Source organism: Pinus tabuliformis, chromosome Q (assembly GCF_031772625.1).
Source record: "Pinus tabuliformis cultivar Carrire ecotype Pingquan chromosome Q, CPIR1, whole genome shotgun sequence".
NCBI classification, from domain to species: domain Eukaryota; kingdom Viridiplantae; phylum Streptophyta; class Pinopsida; order Pinales; family Pinaceae; genus Pinus; species Pinus tabuliformis.
The window spans coordinates 1,345,162,380-1,345,177,639 of record NC_142296.1 but is presented as its reverse complement, the minus strand read 5'-3'; the positions used below and the strand labels follow the sequence as shown (position 1 = coordinate 1,345,177,639).

The 15,260-nt window shown below is 37.6% G+C and overlaps 1 protein-coding gene across 4 annotated transcripts in view; it reads right to left on the bottom strand.

Annotated features, from left to right (window-relative positions):
* LOC149224852 (DUF21 domain-containing protein At2g14520-like) overlaps positions 1 to 15,260 on the bottom strand; it is a 99,962-nt gene that overhangs the window by 46,787 nt on the left and 37,915 nt on the right. The window contains exon 1 of one of the 4 annotated variants that reach the window (XM_089386304.1): positions 14,661 to 15,217. The exons of 2 other annotated variants lie outside the window; for them this stretch is intronic. In XM_089386304.1, coding sequence (XP_089242430.1) covers positions 14,661 to 14,838 — 178 coding nt within the window. In that variant the 5' untranslated portion in view covers positions 14,839 to 15,217. Of the gene's footprint in view, positions 1 to 14,660; positions 15,218 to 15,260 lie in introns of those variants that run through there. One more of the 4 variants, XM_089386302.1, reaches the window with a different exon arrangement.

Below are 15,260 nucleotides of genomic sequence, written 5' to 3'. Positions count from 1 at the left end.
CTTAGCCATTGATTAGCATCTAATCTGGGTCATTGAATGTCAACAAGGAGATTATTTAAGGACGCTTGAGGGTCATTTGGAAAAACACATAGAGAGTTCAGAGAATCAATTTTTTGAAGCAAAGCAACTGCCGGGAGATTTTCCATAGTGAGCTTTTGCAGTGAGGGGCAGGGATAGTTGGGTTGGAGTATCTTCTCCAGGACCCAGGCTCAGCAACATAGAGGTAGAGAGACACTAGGAGGAGGCAGCGCAGACCCAAGAGGGGTTGACACTGGACCAGAAGGGCCCAAGCAGAGCTGACGCAGAGCCAGAAGGGCTCACGCAGAAGTAGCGCAGTCTTCCAGTGCAAAAATTCGAAATTTGTCGAGGAGTTGAGATTTTTGAGCCGAGAGGGTTGGAAACTGCTCCAGATGGTAAATGTTTCCTAGTTGGGCTAACACAAAGCCTGTTGAGGCTGATGTAGGACCAGCACAGAGATAGCCAGGGACAATTGGTTCAGCTACCGGAACAGCCGAATTGCCAGGTAGAGTGAGGTAATCTCACTAAGTTTTTCTGCCAATTTACTTTCTCTATAACTGGATTGTCAGGAGGGCATCCAGAGTTGTATTCAGGAACTACTGCATAATAATAAAAACCCTCAGATTTGTTGCACCTGTTTTCCCGCATTAGGTTTTTCCGAGGACATTTGTCCAAAAAATACTGTCACTAGTGCATCTTTCTCTATTTGTTTTGTTCTTGTTTTGAGCAAATTAATTAATTAAGTGAGTTGCAGTGTGTTAGCTTCGATATTTGTTGTAGGAAACAGTAAATAATTTGTTTCCGTATTTAACAAATAGGAAAAGTTTAATCAATCGCTGTAGTAGATGATTTGGGTAGGATTCTTGAATTTTCACATGCATGACACATGAAGAAGCAAATATATTGTCCATCATCACTCCCTCTTAATCAAGGTAGAGATGTCCACCAAACCAAGCTTTCTTCTTAAGTATTCAAGCTTCTTGTTAGGTAGTGCCTTTGTTAGAATATCAACTACCTGTTCATATATATGCAGCTTCACAACCCCATCTCATACCATGTTTCTGATAAAGTAGTACTTATTGTCAATATGCTTCGTCCTAGCATGAAACATTGGGTCCTCTATCAATCTTATACAGTTTTCGTTGTCACAAAGTATACTTGTAGGGCTTAATGGTCCTTCAAATAAATCTGATAGCAACTTTCTAAGCCAAACAGCCTCTCTGCAAACTTCACTTGCAGCAACATACTCAACTTCAACACTACTCAAAGCAACAATATCTTGCTTCTTGCTCATCCATGAGATCATGGAAGATCCCAAACTAAAGCATCCACCAGTAGTGCTTCTTCCATCTATCTCACTGCCACCCCAATCAGAATTTGTATATCCCAAAAGTTGGATTTCATTACCAACATATCGAAGGCAGTGATGCATGGTCCCACGAAGATATCTTAGGATGTGTTTGGTATGTTATCCAATGGTCATGCTTTGGCTCCATCTGAAATTGACTAAGGACATTTACTGCAAAACAAATGTCAGGTCTAGTATTCACAAGATACATTAAGGAGCCAATCAATTGTCTGTAGCAAGTAGGATCCACCAAACTAGAATCTAAACTCCTCAACTTCTTTAGATTAGTAATCATAGGAGTTGTCATTGGCTTGCTATCCATCATGCCAAATTTCTGTAGTATCTTGATCACATACTTTCCCTAACCAAGATATATTCATCTAGTTTCTGTCAAACTTCTAGTTCCAGATAGTAATGCATAAGCCCAAGATCCTTCATCTTGCATTCCTAAATTCGATGTAACACATCTATAACAAGTAGATCATCCACATATAAAAGTATGATCACATGTTCATCCTTGACCACTTTGATGTAGAGGTTAGGATCTGCAGAACACTTAACAAATCCAAGTCTCAATAGGTATGCATCCATCCTGGCATACCATGCTCTAGGTGCTTGCTTCAAGCCATATAGAGCCTTCTTCAATATGTAGACGTGTGTTTCCCTCCTATTTGACTTCAAACCCTCGAGGTTGTTTAATGTAAACCTCTTCGTCAATGTTCCCATTAAGAAAAGTTGTTTTGACATCTACTTGATGAATGTTCCATCCCCTAGTGGCAGCCAAAGGGACAAGCGATCTAATAGTGGTATACCTTGCAGTAGGAGCAAAGGTTTATTCATAATCGATACCTTCCTTTTGTGAAAAACCTCTTGCCACAAATCTAGCTTTATATTTATCAATGCTCCCATCCACTACATGTTTGATCATAAATATCCATCTGGAAGTGACAACAGATCTATAACTTGGTCTAAGAACAATTTCTCAAACATCATTCTTCATAATCCACTGGTATTCTTCTTGCATTGCATTCCTCCATTCTTGATGTTTAGCTACATCCTCATAGGAGGAAGGTTCAGCTTCAATGAGCTTAGTCATATAAGCTACTTAACCAGAATACCTTTTAGGTCTTTTACTTTCTCTAAAGGTTCCCTTTGTTGCCACATGTCCCTTTGCCTATTGTAGAGTTGTCCTTAACCAAGTAGGTCTCTTACAAGTTTCTAGAATAACAACATGTTGCACGGGTTCACTAGGTCCTTCAACATCTTTTAGAATTGATGTAGGATCTTGAACATTGTCATTCCTTGAGATTTCTTCAAAAATGGGTACCTCTTATTCATCAGAATCAACTAAAATATCTTTGGATCTCTTATAAGCTACATTTTCATTAACGGTGATATCCCTACTTACTTCAATACGACAATCCTCTTTAATGTAGATTTTGTATGTCTTTGATGAAGCACTATAACCAACAAAGATGCCTTTTGTACAGGTAGGCTCCAATTTCTTCATCTTGTCCTTTGGAATGTGCATGTAAACTAGACACCCAAATATTTGAAGATGATCCACACTTGTCTTCTTTCCTGTAAATGCTTCTTCTAGAGTCATATTATTGAGAATCTTAGGAGGACTCTGATTCTGCAAGTACACAATTGTTATTGATGCTTGTCCCCATAAGAACCAAGGGAGGTCTTGATCATGAAGCATGGCTCTACCACATTCTTCAATTGTTTTGTTCTTCCTTTCAACCACACCATTACATTCTGGATTATAAGGAACAATTAGCTCCCTCTTGATCCCTGCTTCCTTGAAAATGCTATAAGCTTCTGGGAGGTATATTCTCCATTAACTGACCTAAGGGTTTTGATCTTTTTTGTCAGATTTTCTACTTCATTCTTGAATTCTTGGAATTTCTCAAATACCTCATCTTTATTCTTAAGGAGGTATGACCATGTTTTCCTAGAGTAATCATCAATGAAGTTCACATAGTATTGATGTCCTCCAAGATATTTTACTGCCATAGGTCCACACACATCAGAGTGTATGAGATCTAAGATTTCCTTTGATCTGGTATCACTTCTTGCAAAGGGTTTCTTCACATTCTTGCCTAGAGCACATCCCTTACATATTCCTTCATGTTCTTCCTTCAATTCAGGGATGCCAATGACCATTTGAGTTAGAGATGGAAAAACTTAGTGGAGGTGTACATACCTACTATGCCATAATTCAAAAGGGTTGACATCTAAGTGTACTAGGGCTTGAGGGTGAGGTGTAAGAAGTCTATACAACATCCCCTCAGGAATCCCAATTATCTTAGTATGATCAATACTAGAGCCCTTTTCCCAAACCAAAACTTTGCCATCAACAAAAGCAATCCTATCACCTTTATCTTCTAGGCAAGAAATAGAAAGTAATTTTTCTTCAAACCTGGAACATATAGTATGTTATTGAGATGAATGCTTCCACCGGTCTCTAGCTCCAACAAAGTAGACCCAATTCCTTTCATTGGATAACTCTTCTTGTCTCCAAATTCGACTGAATGAGAAGAAGTTCCTTTTGACAAAGTCTAGAAGCTCCACAGTCAATAACCCATACATTATCATCCTTGAAAGTGCCTAAGAGAGCGGAGAAGAAACTTCCATTCATCACTTCTTTTGAATGATTGGAGATGTACTTCAAGATGTATCCTTTAATAGTCACAAGGAGGCTCCCAAGAGACTCGAAACCTTTCTTCATGAATCTTGTCATTGAGAAGAAAGAGTAGGTGACAGCTTCTGGATATTCAAGAAAATTGCCAACTAAGATGTGATCTTCAATCTCCTTCTTGCACCTTAGCTCTAAAACCATGTTGGAAAATCGAAATTGTTGTAGATTATAGTTGACTTTCCATACTTGATAATTACTTGCTATGTTAGTTGGCCTTTCATCACCTTTATTTCTTGTTCATCAAGAAATTAACAAAATAGTGAAGATCACAAAAAGGACAAAGTACACAAGATAGAGGCTCCAAACCAAGGCAAAACCCCTCCAAGGGGAACACCCAGAAAGAATACTTCTCTTCTTATAGAATCAATTCAAAACGTGACTTCCAAGACCCAAAGACCAAAGCCAAAATTCCTCCCAAGCACCAAGTCAACCCTTCAACAAGATCTCATCCAAATAAGGAAAAATCTTCCAAAGTCAACAAAGGTCAAACTTCTCACAAACTACTCCAATCAAGGTTTTGGCCCTGCAACTTTAGATCTGCAACTCGATTTTCAACTTTCGGCCTTGCTATCAGCCCAAAAAACCCTAATTCCTCACACATGTCAGCTGAAATACTTCTTCGAGTTCAAGGTCTTCTTCCTTCGCTCTTGGTTTTCCCTTCCTTCAAGACTTTAGCTCTTGTAGATGTCTCCTTATCAAACTTCAGATCGAACTTGAGATATGTTCCAAATGAGTCGAACTCACATGCTATATATACACTCTACAAGTGGTCAAATAGGCCTCTTCTAGGCCAACTTCGTCTTGATAGGGCCGACTTGGTCTTGGAGGATAAATTAGCTTTCTAGACTCAAAAATATTTTTTTCTTGTTACAACAAGTCCAAATGGAACTATAATACATGACAAAAAATATTCATTGACTCAATAAGCTCTAGAAGCATGAAGAACATGCTTTGACCTAGACTTTGAGCATGAAACCCATGCTTTGATAAATATATTTTTTTCTCTTTTTATATATAAATATACAATGGCATGTTTACAAAGGTCATTATGAAGACCAAATTTGGTTACATTCTCCAATACCTTTAAATCTAACTTAGATTCCTAGTCAACTTCATGATATGCCTACAAGTGAATATCACAAACTCCTTCCAAAATTTGCAAGAAACATGGTTACGTTTGAGGATCATTTCAATGTTTTCCTGAAGTTTGTTGATGACTTGGAGGTTGAATATGAAGATGTTGTAATGGAGATGTTTGTGCAAGCTCTGAAGGGGGATGCATAAGCATGGTACAAGTCACAACCTGTTGCCTCCATGACAAAAGGGAATCCTTCAAACGCAAGTTTATAGAGAAGTGGGGTTATAAACAAGATAGTTATTTCTTGCTAGCGAAAGTTACTTCGATCAACAATAAAGAGAATGACATTGTATTTCAGTGCAATACTCACTTCAATAAACTTTACCTTAAAATCTCTCAAACTGTTCATTCGAATGTTGAAATTGCCTTGGTATATTATTTTCAAGCATTTGATAAAACTTTTGGTTTCTTATTTAGAGAAAAGAATACACAAAATCTGGATGGCGCTTTAAATGTTGCTCTTAAGATCAAGAAAACCCTTTTCGCATCAAAGAAGGTACAAGCTCATTCCTCCATATTATTTGATCCATAATGAAGTACCTATTACCCACCACCTGTGGGTGACACCCAAAGGAGAATTTTTTTCCTACATTGTCTTCAGTCGACAACCATCAGCGCCTTGCAACCACCAGATAGCTCAATGTGCCATCATCTCTACCACCTAAGCCAACCATTATGCACCCTCACCCATGCCTTCCAAACCCGAAGGTATGGCTTTCATTATGTAATTATGTATTTTTGTTTACTTATCATGGACACTTTGGAGCATGGATTCGTGGGGTGATTCGGTGGAAATAATGGGCTTGGTCTGTTACTCTTTTCCCCTCGTCCAACTTGGTGGTTAACCTTGTATCCTACTCCCGTGGGATCTCCTTTATTGGCTACTAGCTTTAGGAGTGGCATTACATGGGAAACCTCGATTTTGGTTGTGTGGTCCCACTTCCCAACACTGCATACATCACTCTCCTCTGCTCATTATAACCCCTTTTCACCTATTTCCCATCTGGGTCCACATTTGTCCATTGGCTCCACAAGGAGTTAGGCTCCCCCTCCCCTTGTCCACACTTTGGGTCGGGCCTAGAACGTTGCCTCGAAGGTTGATGCAGCTAAAAAAAGAAAGTTAAAACCATAATTTGTCAACTTACAACAAAAAATGTACCATAAAATGCAAAAGATGGTCGGGACATAAAAATTTAGCGCGTGGGCAAAAGCCAAACATGAGCTCTACCCCTTATCATGGCCATCACCCTGGTTCCTAGGGCCCCTAAGTAAGCCCCCTGCATCATTAAGGAACCCATGATTGTCCCAACCCTTGGTGGGCGATGAACTACCCAACCTTAAGGGTGTATTCACTGCTATTATTCACATCATGCTCTCATTTCCTGGAGCCCCGAGCAGTTATAAAACAAACGAAAAAAAGGCATAGGAAGAAAGGTGGAAAAACAAAGGTCGGGGTAACTCAAGTACCACAATTGCTCCTTCCTACATCTATACACCCATGTGTGGGCTTTCCTTGTTATAGCTACCCTTGTACCATGGCATCTAGCTTGGAGCCTTCCATGTTGCCCCACCCTTAAGAGGATTGTATAAATATAAGAGAGGTGTTCTCTCTCATTCATCATCACTTGGATTTGGGATATATCTTTCTAAAGATTTCAGACATGCAATTTATGGAATGATTTGGGTGATTAGATGCATTTTGATGTGTGGACTATTTTCACTATCTCTCTTAGAGCTTCTATTTGGCAAGTTTATGCATGGATATACTCTTTTTGTCATGTAAATGCTCTTTTCATGCGACTTTCATAATGTTTCATGTCTAATGTATGGAATGCTATGTCATGATATTACTTGTGCCCTAAGAAAAAATTAATGTGAATTTATGAAACACTTGTAATCCTGGCTCGTTGCATATGTTATTCATCTTGGCAAGAACAACGAATTTCCTAGGGGTAGGTCGTGCACCTTTTACCTTGAAACTCCAAGTATTGCATATCGAAGTATAAAAGTCTAAAGTTGATGCGACGTTGCATCCACAGAAAGCGTAGCTACTTCTTTAGGCCTCCTTGAAGAGCGATGTTCCTAAATCTTGATCATTTTGACTCCAACCTTCCCAATACCCAGGCACTAGTCCTAAATCCTTGGTGATCACATTTAACTTAATGAAATATCATTCTTTCACCTCCTTTCTTCCTCTTTTCTTCATCCCCTAAGGATAAGGAGATTTTCTAGGGCTTGGTGCAAAATTTTAGGAAGGAGGAATTTTAGGATTCTGTCCAGACAAGTTTCTTCATTTATGTCTCCTCTAAGCATTCTCCAAATTTGAACGAATTCCAATAGTGGAATTTCAAATAAATTGATGCCCTAGCTATCACACCAAAAGGGAACCCTTGAAATTGCTTTGACTTGGGAATTTCTTGAAGGTTTGCACTTTGTAGTTCATCATTCAAAATCTTCTCTCCTAACTATAGGTGATCATTGGATGAACCTTTACCACGGTATATCTCTCAACCCTTGGTCTCTTATAATATTTCTCTCACAGGGTTTTTCGAGGAAAGTCACCCTAGCTTCTCCCAAAGCTCACACTTTAATTGAATCTTTCCATTGAATGAACCATCCTTGCCTCACTTTTTGAACACTAGTATAAACACATCAATCACAAGTGAGGGATTTTGGAAGTTTTGATCTTAGGCATTAATCATTTTTTTGAATATTCCTAAGCTCGAGGTCATCCTTCGTAGGTCTTTCTTGCGGAACCTTTCAGCTTTTCTTTAAGTATTTGAACCATTAATTGAGCCCCCCTTTTGAATAGGCTTAGGAAATCACATTATACCTTACCATTGATCCTATCATTCAAGTGATTTCCTTCATACCAAGACTCTTCCCATCGATGAAATTCCATAAAGAGTAGGGGACATCAACTGAGGTGACAGTGATTCCTTGTCCCATTGTTGTCATTTGGTCTAGTAGTTTCCCCTTAGGAACCCCTCTTAGGGCCCCTACTAGATTGGGCGGTAACAATAGCTGCAATATTTTTTGATATGTTGCAAGATCTAAGTAATAAAATGATTGTTTTAGAGAAAAATTTACAAAATAAGGAAGTTGTTCCTGCAAATCAATGACCATTTTAGCCTAGACAACCCCCTCCAAGAAAATTTTTCAACCTATCAAAGAAGCCTAAGGAACCCAAAATTCTTGTGCCCATGTCTGGGAACAATTTCATGGATTACTCTTCTTCTAACAACTATTGTAGAGCAGGAAAATTACCACATAGTGAAGAAAACTGCACATTTTTGCACGAACACACTTATTTACCCCAAATGAACCAGAAGAATTCCCTAAATATCTGCCCCAAATGAACCAGAAGAATTCCCTAAATATCCAGAAGATTTGTTGAATATGTTATCCATTACGGAGGCCGATTATATCCCATAAATATTCCAAGTTTCCAATGGTGAAGGGGTGAGTCAACATAAAAATTTGCCTTTAAATCCTTAACATTTTGATGCATGCAAGACTACTATGTCGCCTACCAAAATGGCTCTCCATGGAAGCCAAATGGCAGTGTCAAATGTTGATAAAGTACAATCTAAAGTTGTCGCCATGGCGGTTGAGATCACCAAAACCTATGCTAGGAAAAGCAATGCACCGAACAACCAACAAACAAAGCCTAATGTACAAAGGGACGCTCAACAAGTCACCACCCCAATCTAATAAGATCTTGTGATCCTCCATAATTCAAATTTTAGCCTTAAAAGTGAATTAGCAAAAGTAAAGAATTCTTCCACTTACAAAATTGATCCACATGCAAGGACAGAAAGAAGTCATTAGTAGATTCCTGGGTTTACATGGTTCTACCAATCTATCGGACGATAACCCATAGATATATTTCGTTATGAATAAATCTTATTAATCCCCACATTTTTACATTTCTTTACTTATAAATGGCTTATTACTTCACAATTGCTATTAAATTCAGGAGCCTCGATGAATGTCATGACTTTCGAGACAATGAAAGAATTAAGACTAACAATTTCTAAGCCATATAGGAATGTATGGGTTGTAGACTCACATGAAGCGTAAATATGTGTGACCATTAAAAAACTTCAAGTCTGGTTGCTAGAATATCTAAATCAGATCTTAATCATGGATGTGGTTGTTATTGATTGCCTTGCAAAATGGGATATGTTATTATCTAGGAAGTGGAAAATTGATGCAAGAAGTAGCATTCAGACGTTGATATTCCTGTAACCCCAAATTACATGGTAAGATTGTTTCGTGAATAGAACATGTTGCATAATGTTGAAAACCCACAACAACTAGATAATGATCCTTTGTTTGTATCCTGAGGTACCTAAACCTGAGTTGGGAACATATGTGGTGATGGATGACCATGATGAATCAATTATACCGCATGAACTCGTTGATGAGAAATTGACAAATGACTTATGGACTATGCATTTTGATGATGCACAGTCAATATTAGGAGCAGGGGCAAAGGTTATTTTCACATCCTTCATAGGTATTATTTTTCCATTTTCATTCAATTTAGAATTTGATTGTACTAATAATGCAACTAAGTATGAGGCTTTATTGTTGGCTCTTGAATAGGCACGAAAGATGGCCATTAAACTATTAAAAGTAAAATGGGATTATGAACTTGTGATAAATCAAGTAAGGAACTTATGTGAAGCAAGGAACCCTAGACTCAAAAGATATAGGGAAGCAATATGGGATTAAATTGGTTGTTTTGAGGCAGTTAGCATTACCGTTGTCCCAAGGACCTTGAACCAACTAGCAGATTCCAAGGCATCATCTGCCACATCTTTTAAGCCATGTGTATCCATCCCTTATACCAAATACTTCGTTCATGTAATTTTTCGACCTTATGTTCCTCACAAAATTGGTTGGTGGCAAGTTTTCGAAGATGAGAGGAATATTTTCAATTTTCTTAAATATATTGATGATTTTTCCTGCGATGATGCCCCCTTAGTTCAATATGTTGGAAAATGTAACTAGGTTTGATCTTCATTAATGTATTTGAGTCATCATGAAATGTACTTGTCAAAAGAATAAAGAAAAGAATTTTTATTATTGTAACAATGACTTATTAAAGCATGGGTTTCATGCTTGGGTCATCATTATATTAGTCAAAGTCCCCATTGTGGACTCCTAGGATTAATATTGAATTTATAGTCATTGTATATTCAAAGAGACCCTTCTTAGGCTTTTGAATCATGTAAAAAGGTTTTACTATTGAGTCAAATATAATTTATGTATCATCCACACCAAGTCGGCCTAGAAGAGATCAAGTCGGCCTAAGAACACTAATTCGACCTCACTTGGAGCCTTTAAATTCAAGCAAGTCGAAGTCATTTGGAGCATCTCATCTCATCTCAAGCTAATTCGATATCTCAAGAGAAGCTGAAGAAGTGTCAAATAAGTCGAAGTGGGTCTAAGGAAGTTGAAGGAAGTGTGAGTTTGGGGAAGTCTAAGGAGAAGAAGAAAATCAAACTTTTGGTGCCTCTCTCTCTGTTTGTCACCTAGTTTGGGAGATCAAAGTCTTCCAAATTTCATTGATGTCGAAAGCTACATGATGCTGGAAGTTGTTGCCTAGTCAAAGTCGCTGGAAAGGAGGTAGAAAATCTAGGAGGCTGACTTGGTGTGCAAGGAAGGTTTGGTATTTGTCTAGGGTGAAGAGTCTCAAAGAAAACTATTGAAAGGAAGAATTTTCTTGGCTGGGTTTTCCCCTCGAGGGGGTTCTTCCCTACATCTTGTGCCTCTTGTTTTTGTGATCTTCATACGCACATAATATGGTAATTGCTTGATGAAAGATAAGTTAATAAATAAGTAAAAGAAGCCAACACACTCACAAGTAATTATCAAGAAAGGAGAATCAAACCCTAATATAATAGCATTGATTTTCCAACATGGTTTCAGAGCTAAGGTAACAAGACCCTCCTCATGTTGCTCAGGATCATCAATATATGTGTAACGTTGGAAGTGGTAATGAGAGTTTTCCCAAATCACACTTCTAAAAGATGGTTGCCCTAATAATTCTTTAGAATCAATATGAGTGTCATAAATATGGCTTACATCAAAACGGTAGTAGCTCATATATCCCACTTACGTCCTCCAACATGTATATAACTATTAAGATACTTATTTTGCAAAGATTCAACCATGATCTTCCACTTCAAAGTCATCACAAGACGTATGATGGAATTCAAAAAGTTCGAAACAAAAATAACATGGGCAAGAATGGTTTCTCCAATAGGATCTTCTTCATCATTAATAGTTTCATCTTCCATAACATCATGATTTTCACTATGACCTTCATCAATGCTTCCATCATTGATTGGATCAACCAAGGTTTCTTCTTCTCTAAGGATGTCTTCACCATCTTCAGAAGGAAACTCTTCCTCTTCTACAAATGCTTCATCTTCTTGGGCAAGATATAGAAGAGCCTTTTTGAGGAGATTTGGCCAAGTCCAGAAGGATATCTTCACATTTTTCAAATCTCAAACCACAATGCTTAAGAAATTCTTCAATAAATTGCGCAAAGAAAGATAATCTCTTTGGATTGTAGGAACATTTAATCCCATCCAAATATTTTGCACCTAAAAAATTAATGAACAATCTCGTACGTGCATTGTCATGCATCATATTAATTATCGAAATTTAATTTAAGACTTTCTCGACATGGGTAATAGCCAAAGAGGGGTCCCCACCAAATTTTGGACAATTCATATATCAACTTGGACTATCGTGATTTAGGTATCTTGGAACACCCTGGACATCCAAGGCAAGGTATAACACATGCAAGTCCCAAGGCGCCATTTTCTATCCCATTCATTCACAATAAAGGATTGTGTAGTTGTTAAGATTATCTTAAATGTCCTACAAAAGATGCTTGTTTCGCCCTACAAGCACAAAATCTTCAAAGGGGGTGACATTTGTTACAAAAAGAGTTACAAAAAGTATGCCCAAAAAATCGCATTCAACATGTAAGGATGGAATAGGGGGAAGAAAAATTTAAAGAATCTCAAAAAGAAAATCAATGAGCAAAATGACAATTTAAAATTAACAATCAAGATGCAATATGATCACACAAACTATGGTAGAATTTGCGTTCATTAAGCAAAAGGCTTGTCGTACAAGCTTCTTCAATTCCACTAGAGTTTTGTTGGCCTTAACTTTTAGGAGATCACATTTGCTACCCCTAAGAATAATGCCACCAACTCCCATTGACAAGTTATTCTACATTTTAGGATTTCCTATTGATTGATAGCTTGACCAATGCTTATAAATAATGATACTACTTGGAGATGGTTAGCAAGAACAAATACACCAAATTGCTTACATTGAATCCCATTTTAGCCAATTATATAAATTATATAATGTTTTTCTATAACAATGAATATAATTCTATACCCCAAAACAAGACATATTGACCCATCTCAAAAGTACTTTCGATAAGACAATGTAGGTAAATTTTGTGATTCAGGCCAAAACTCACCAATAAGAATTTTTTTCACCTTATAACCCCCATTTCTGCCCAAGTTAGAGAAACGGTGCCCCCACAAAAGGGGCCATAATAGATCTCTTAGTAGGAACTATAGTAATTATAAGTAATCCTTCATCCAAAGTTCAGTTCAAGCAATGCAATATGTCTCTTAGTAGGAACTATAAAATTATAAGCCTTCATCTCGAAGTGTAGTTCAAGCAAAGCCATAGATAAAGGGCTTTCGATAGGCTCAAATGGCAAGTGGTGGTTAATGGTGGACCCTGCTGCCACAGTAAGGCTGTAAGCAAAAGAGAACTACAAAGACAAGGGCTATCCCTAGATACCAGGAGGGGACACAGATCAGCACTTGAACGGATAACATCTCACACACACACACACTTTAGGTATTAAAGTGTCACTACAACTCTTTCTTGATAAATAGCCCACTGTCACACCATACCTCCTATTGCATAGACTAACTGACAACCAATATTCTCAGTATAGAGAGCCTTTGGGTTGGATAGTGATTGAAAAGTCCAGACGCTTCAAATTCAATCCTAACATTCTCAAGATAAACTTTAGCAATATGTTTTGGTTTACCCAGGACCAAAAAGCACTAGCAATTTCAGAGCTAGGCTGCCCTCTATGTACCATAAAAACTGAGCCAGAAAACTAGCAACTAGGGCTTTAGCTACATGCACTCTAAAAAAAGTGTTCATAACTACTGAGAACTGAACGCCTAACTTTTTAATGTAATGAACACAAACTGTCACGTCTAAGCATTAAAGCAGTTTTTCAATTTGTTTGCATCTGAGAATAAATTTGATAATACGAAGTACATTGTAAGGTTTTCAGTTATTTCTTTGAAACTAGCAGAGTATAATAAGGGCAATTTGCCTGAACTTGTTATCCATAAATGAGAAGAATACAAGCTTAATCTCGAGGAGGATTTGCAGCGATTACTTCAAAATTTTAACCTTTAAACGAAGAAGAGAATAAGGAATTCCAAGATAAATCTTCACGCTTAATTTTTCGTCATAATTTCAATAATTATAGCCTTAAACCGAGAAATACAGGAAAAAGAATTCAAAACTGAGTCTCATTTCAATATTTTAGCCTTACTCCGAAAACACGTGAAAAGGAATTCCAAGCTAAATATTGGAATCTTGGCAGGAGCTTGCAGTAATAATCATGCTGGACTAAATTTCAAAGCGAACTTACCATAACAATCTCAAAATTGTAGGCTTAAACCAGAACTAAGATAAAAAAGAAAATATAGTCCAACATAAATCCCCCGCGAATTTGGGGAATCATTTCAAAATTGTCTTTAGACCAAAAAATCAGGAAGATGGATTTCAAGCTAAATCCCCGTGAAAATTGAGCTTGAAACCAGATAATTTAAAAATAAAGAAATGAAAAAAATACAGCAACACGGGGTACAACAATTTCCCCGCGAATTTGGGGAAATAGGAAGATGAATTTCAAGTTAATTCTCCGTGCAAAATGACCCTGAAACTAGATAATTATAAACAAAATATAACAGCATAATGGGGTACAAGAATTTGCCGTAATATTTTTAAATTTGCAAGATCTTTAAGCATATATAATTGACTTAGAGGAGATTATTGATTTATAAATTTACTGAAAAGAAATCCAAGCTAAATCTCCGCACTAATTTGACGTAAATATTTCCAAAAAATTTAACCAAGAATAAACAATAAAATGAATTCCAAGCTAGAGCTCCCTCTCAATTTGCCGTATTTTTCTCAAAATTCAGGCTCAGATAGATAATTTAATTAATTAAAAAAAACAAAGAAATAAATTCTAAACTAAATCTCTGCGCGAATTCGCCGCAATAATATTAAGCTTAAAATCGTCCACCATAAAAAACGGGAAAAATCATCCAAATCAGTCTTAATCCAAGAACAGGCAATCGAATACACACCGGCGTGCTTGCGATCCTGCGGTGTTCCAGATTTGGACAGAACCTCCAAATCCATCAAGCTGAGCGACATGAGACCGAGAGTCAAGCCGGACATCATACCCGCGAAAAGAACCAGCAGCAGAATTATGAGAATATAAATCCAGAACTTTGCGTTGCAGCAAACTTCCTCTGCGGCCATTTTTCCGGACCCTAGGTTTATAAAACCTCAAAAATAATACTAATTTTCTTCAAATAAAGCACAGTAACTGTCAAAGAACCACGCTACGCTGAAATTCCTTCTGCCTGCGTTTCATAAATTCCTCAAAGCTCTGCATTTTACAGCATGTTTAGCCTTCGAGAGGCTTCGATTACTAAACCTTCATGCAAACTCTGGAGAGCTTTTGCGAAGCTCAATACAACTTGGTCGACGATGGTTGTGAGTCGGTAGTAACGGAAGCTTTTAACAGCAGGCAGGGCAGCTCACGTTAGCGTCGTAAGTCCGAAAGTGAAAAAGGAGACGAAACCGTCAGTTGACACGGCAGGGACAGCTTTGACGGATAGGACGCTGTCCAGAATTATTTGATGGTAACCATTTTGAGATTTTCAATGCTACAGTCAAAT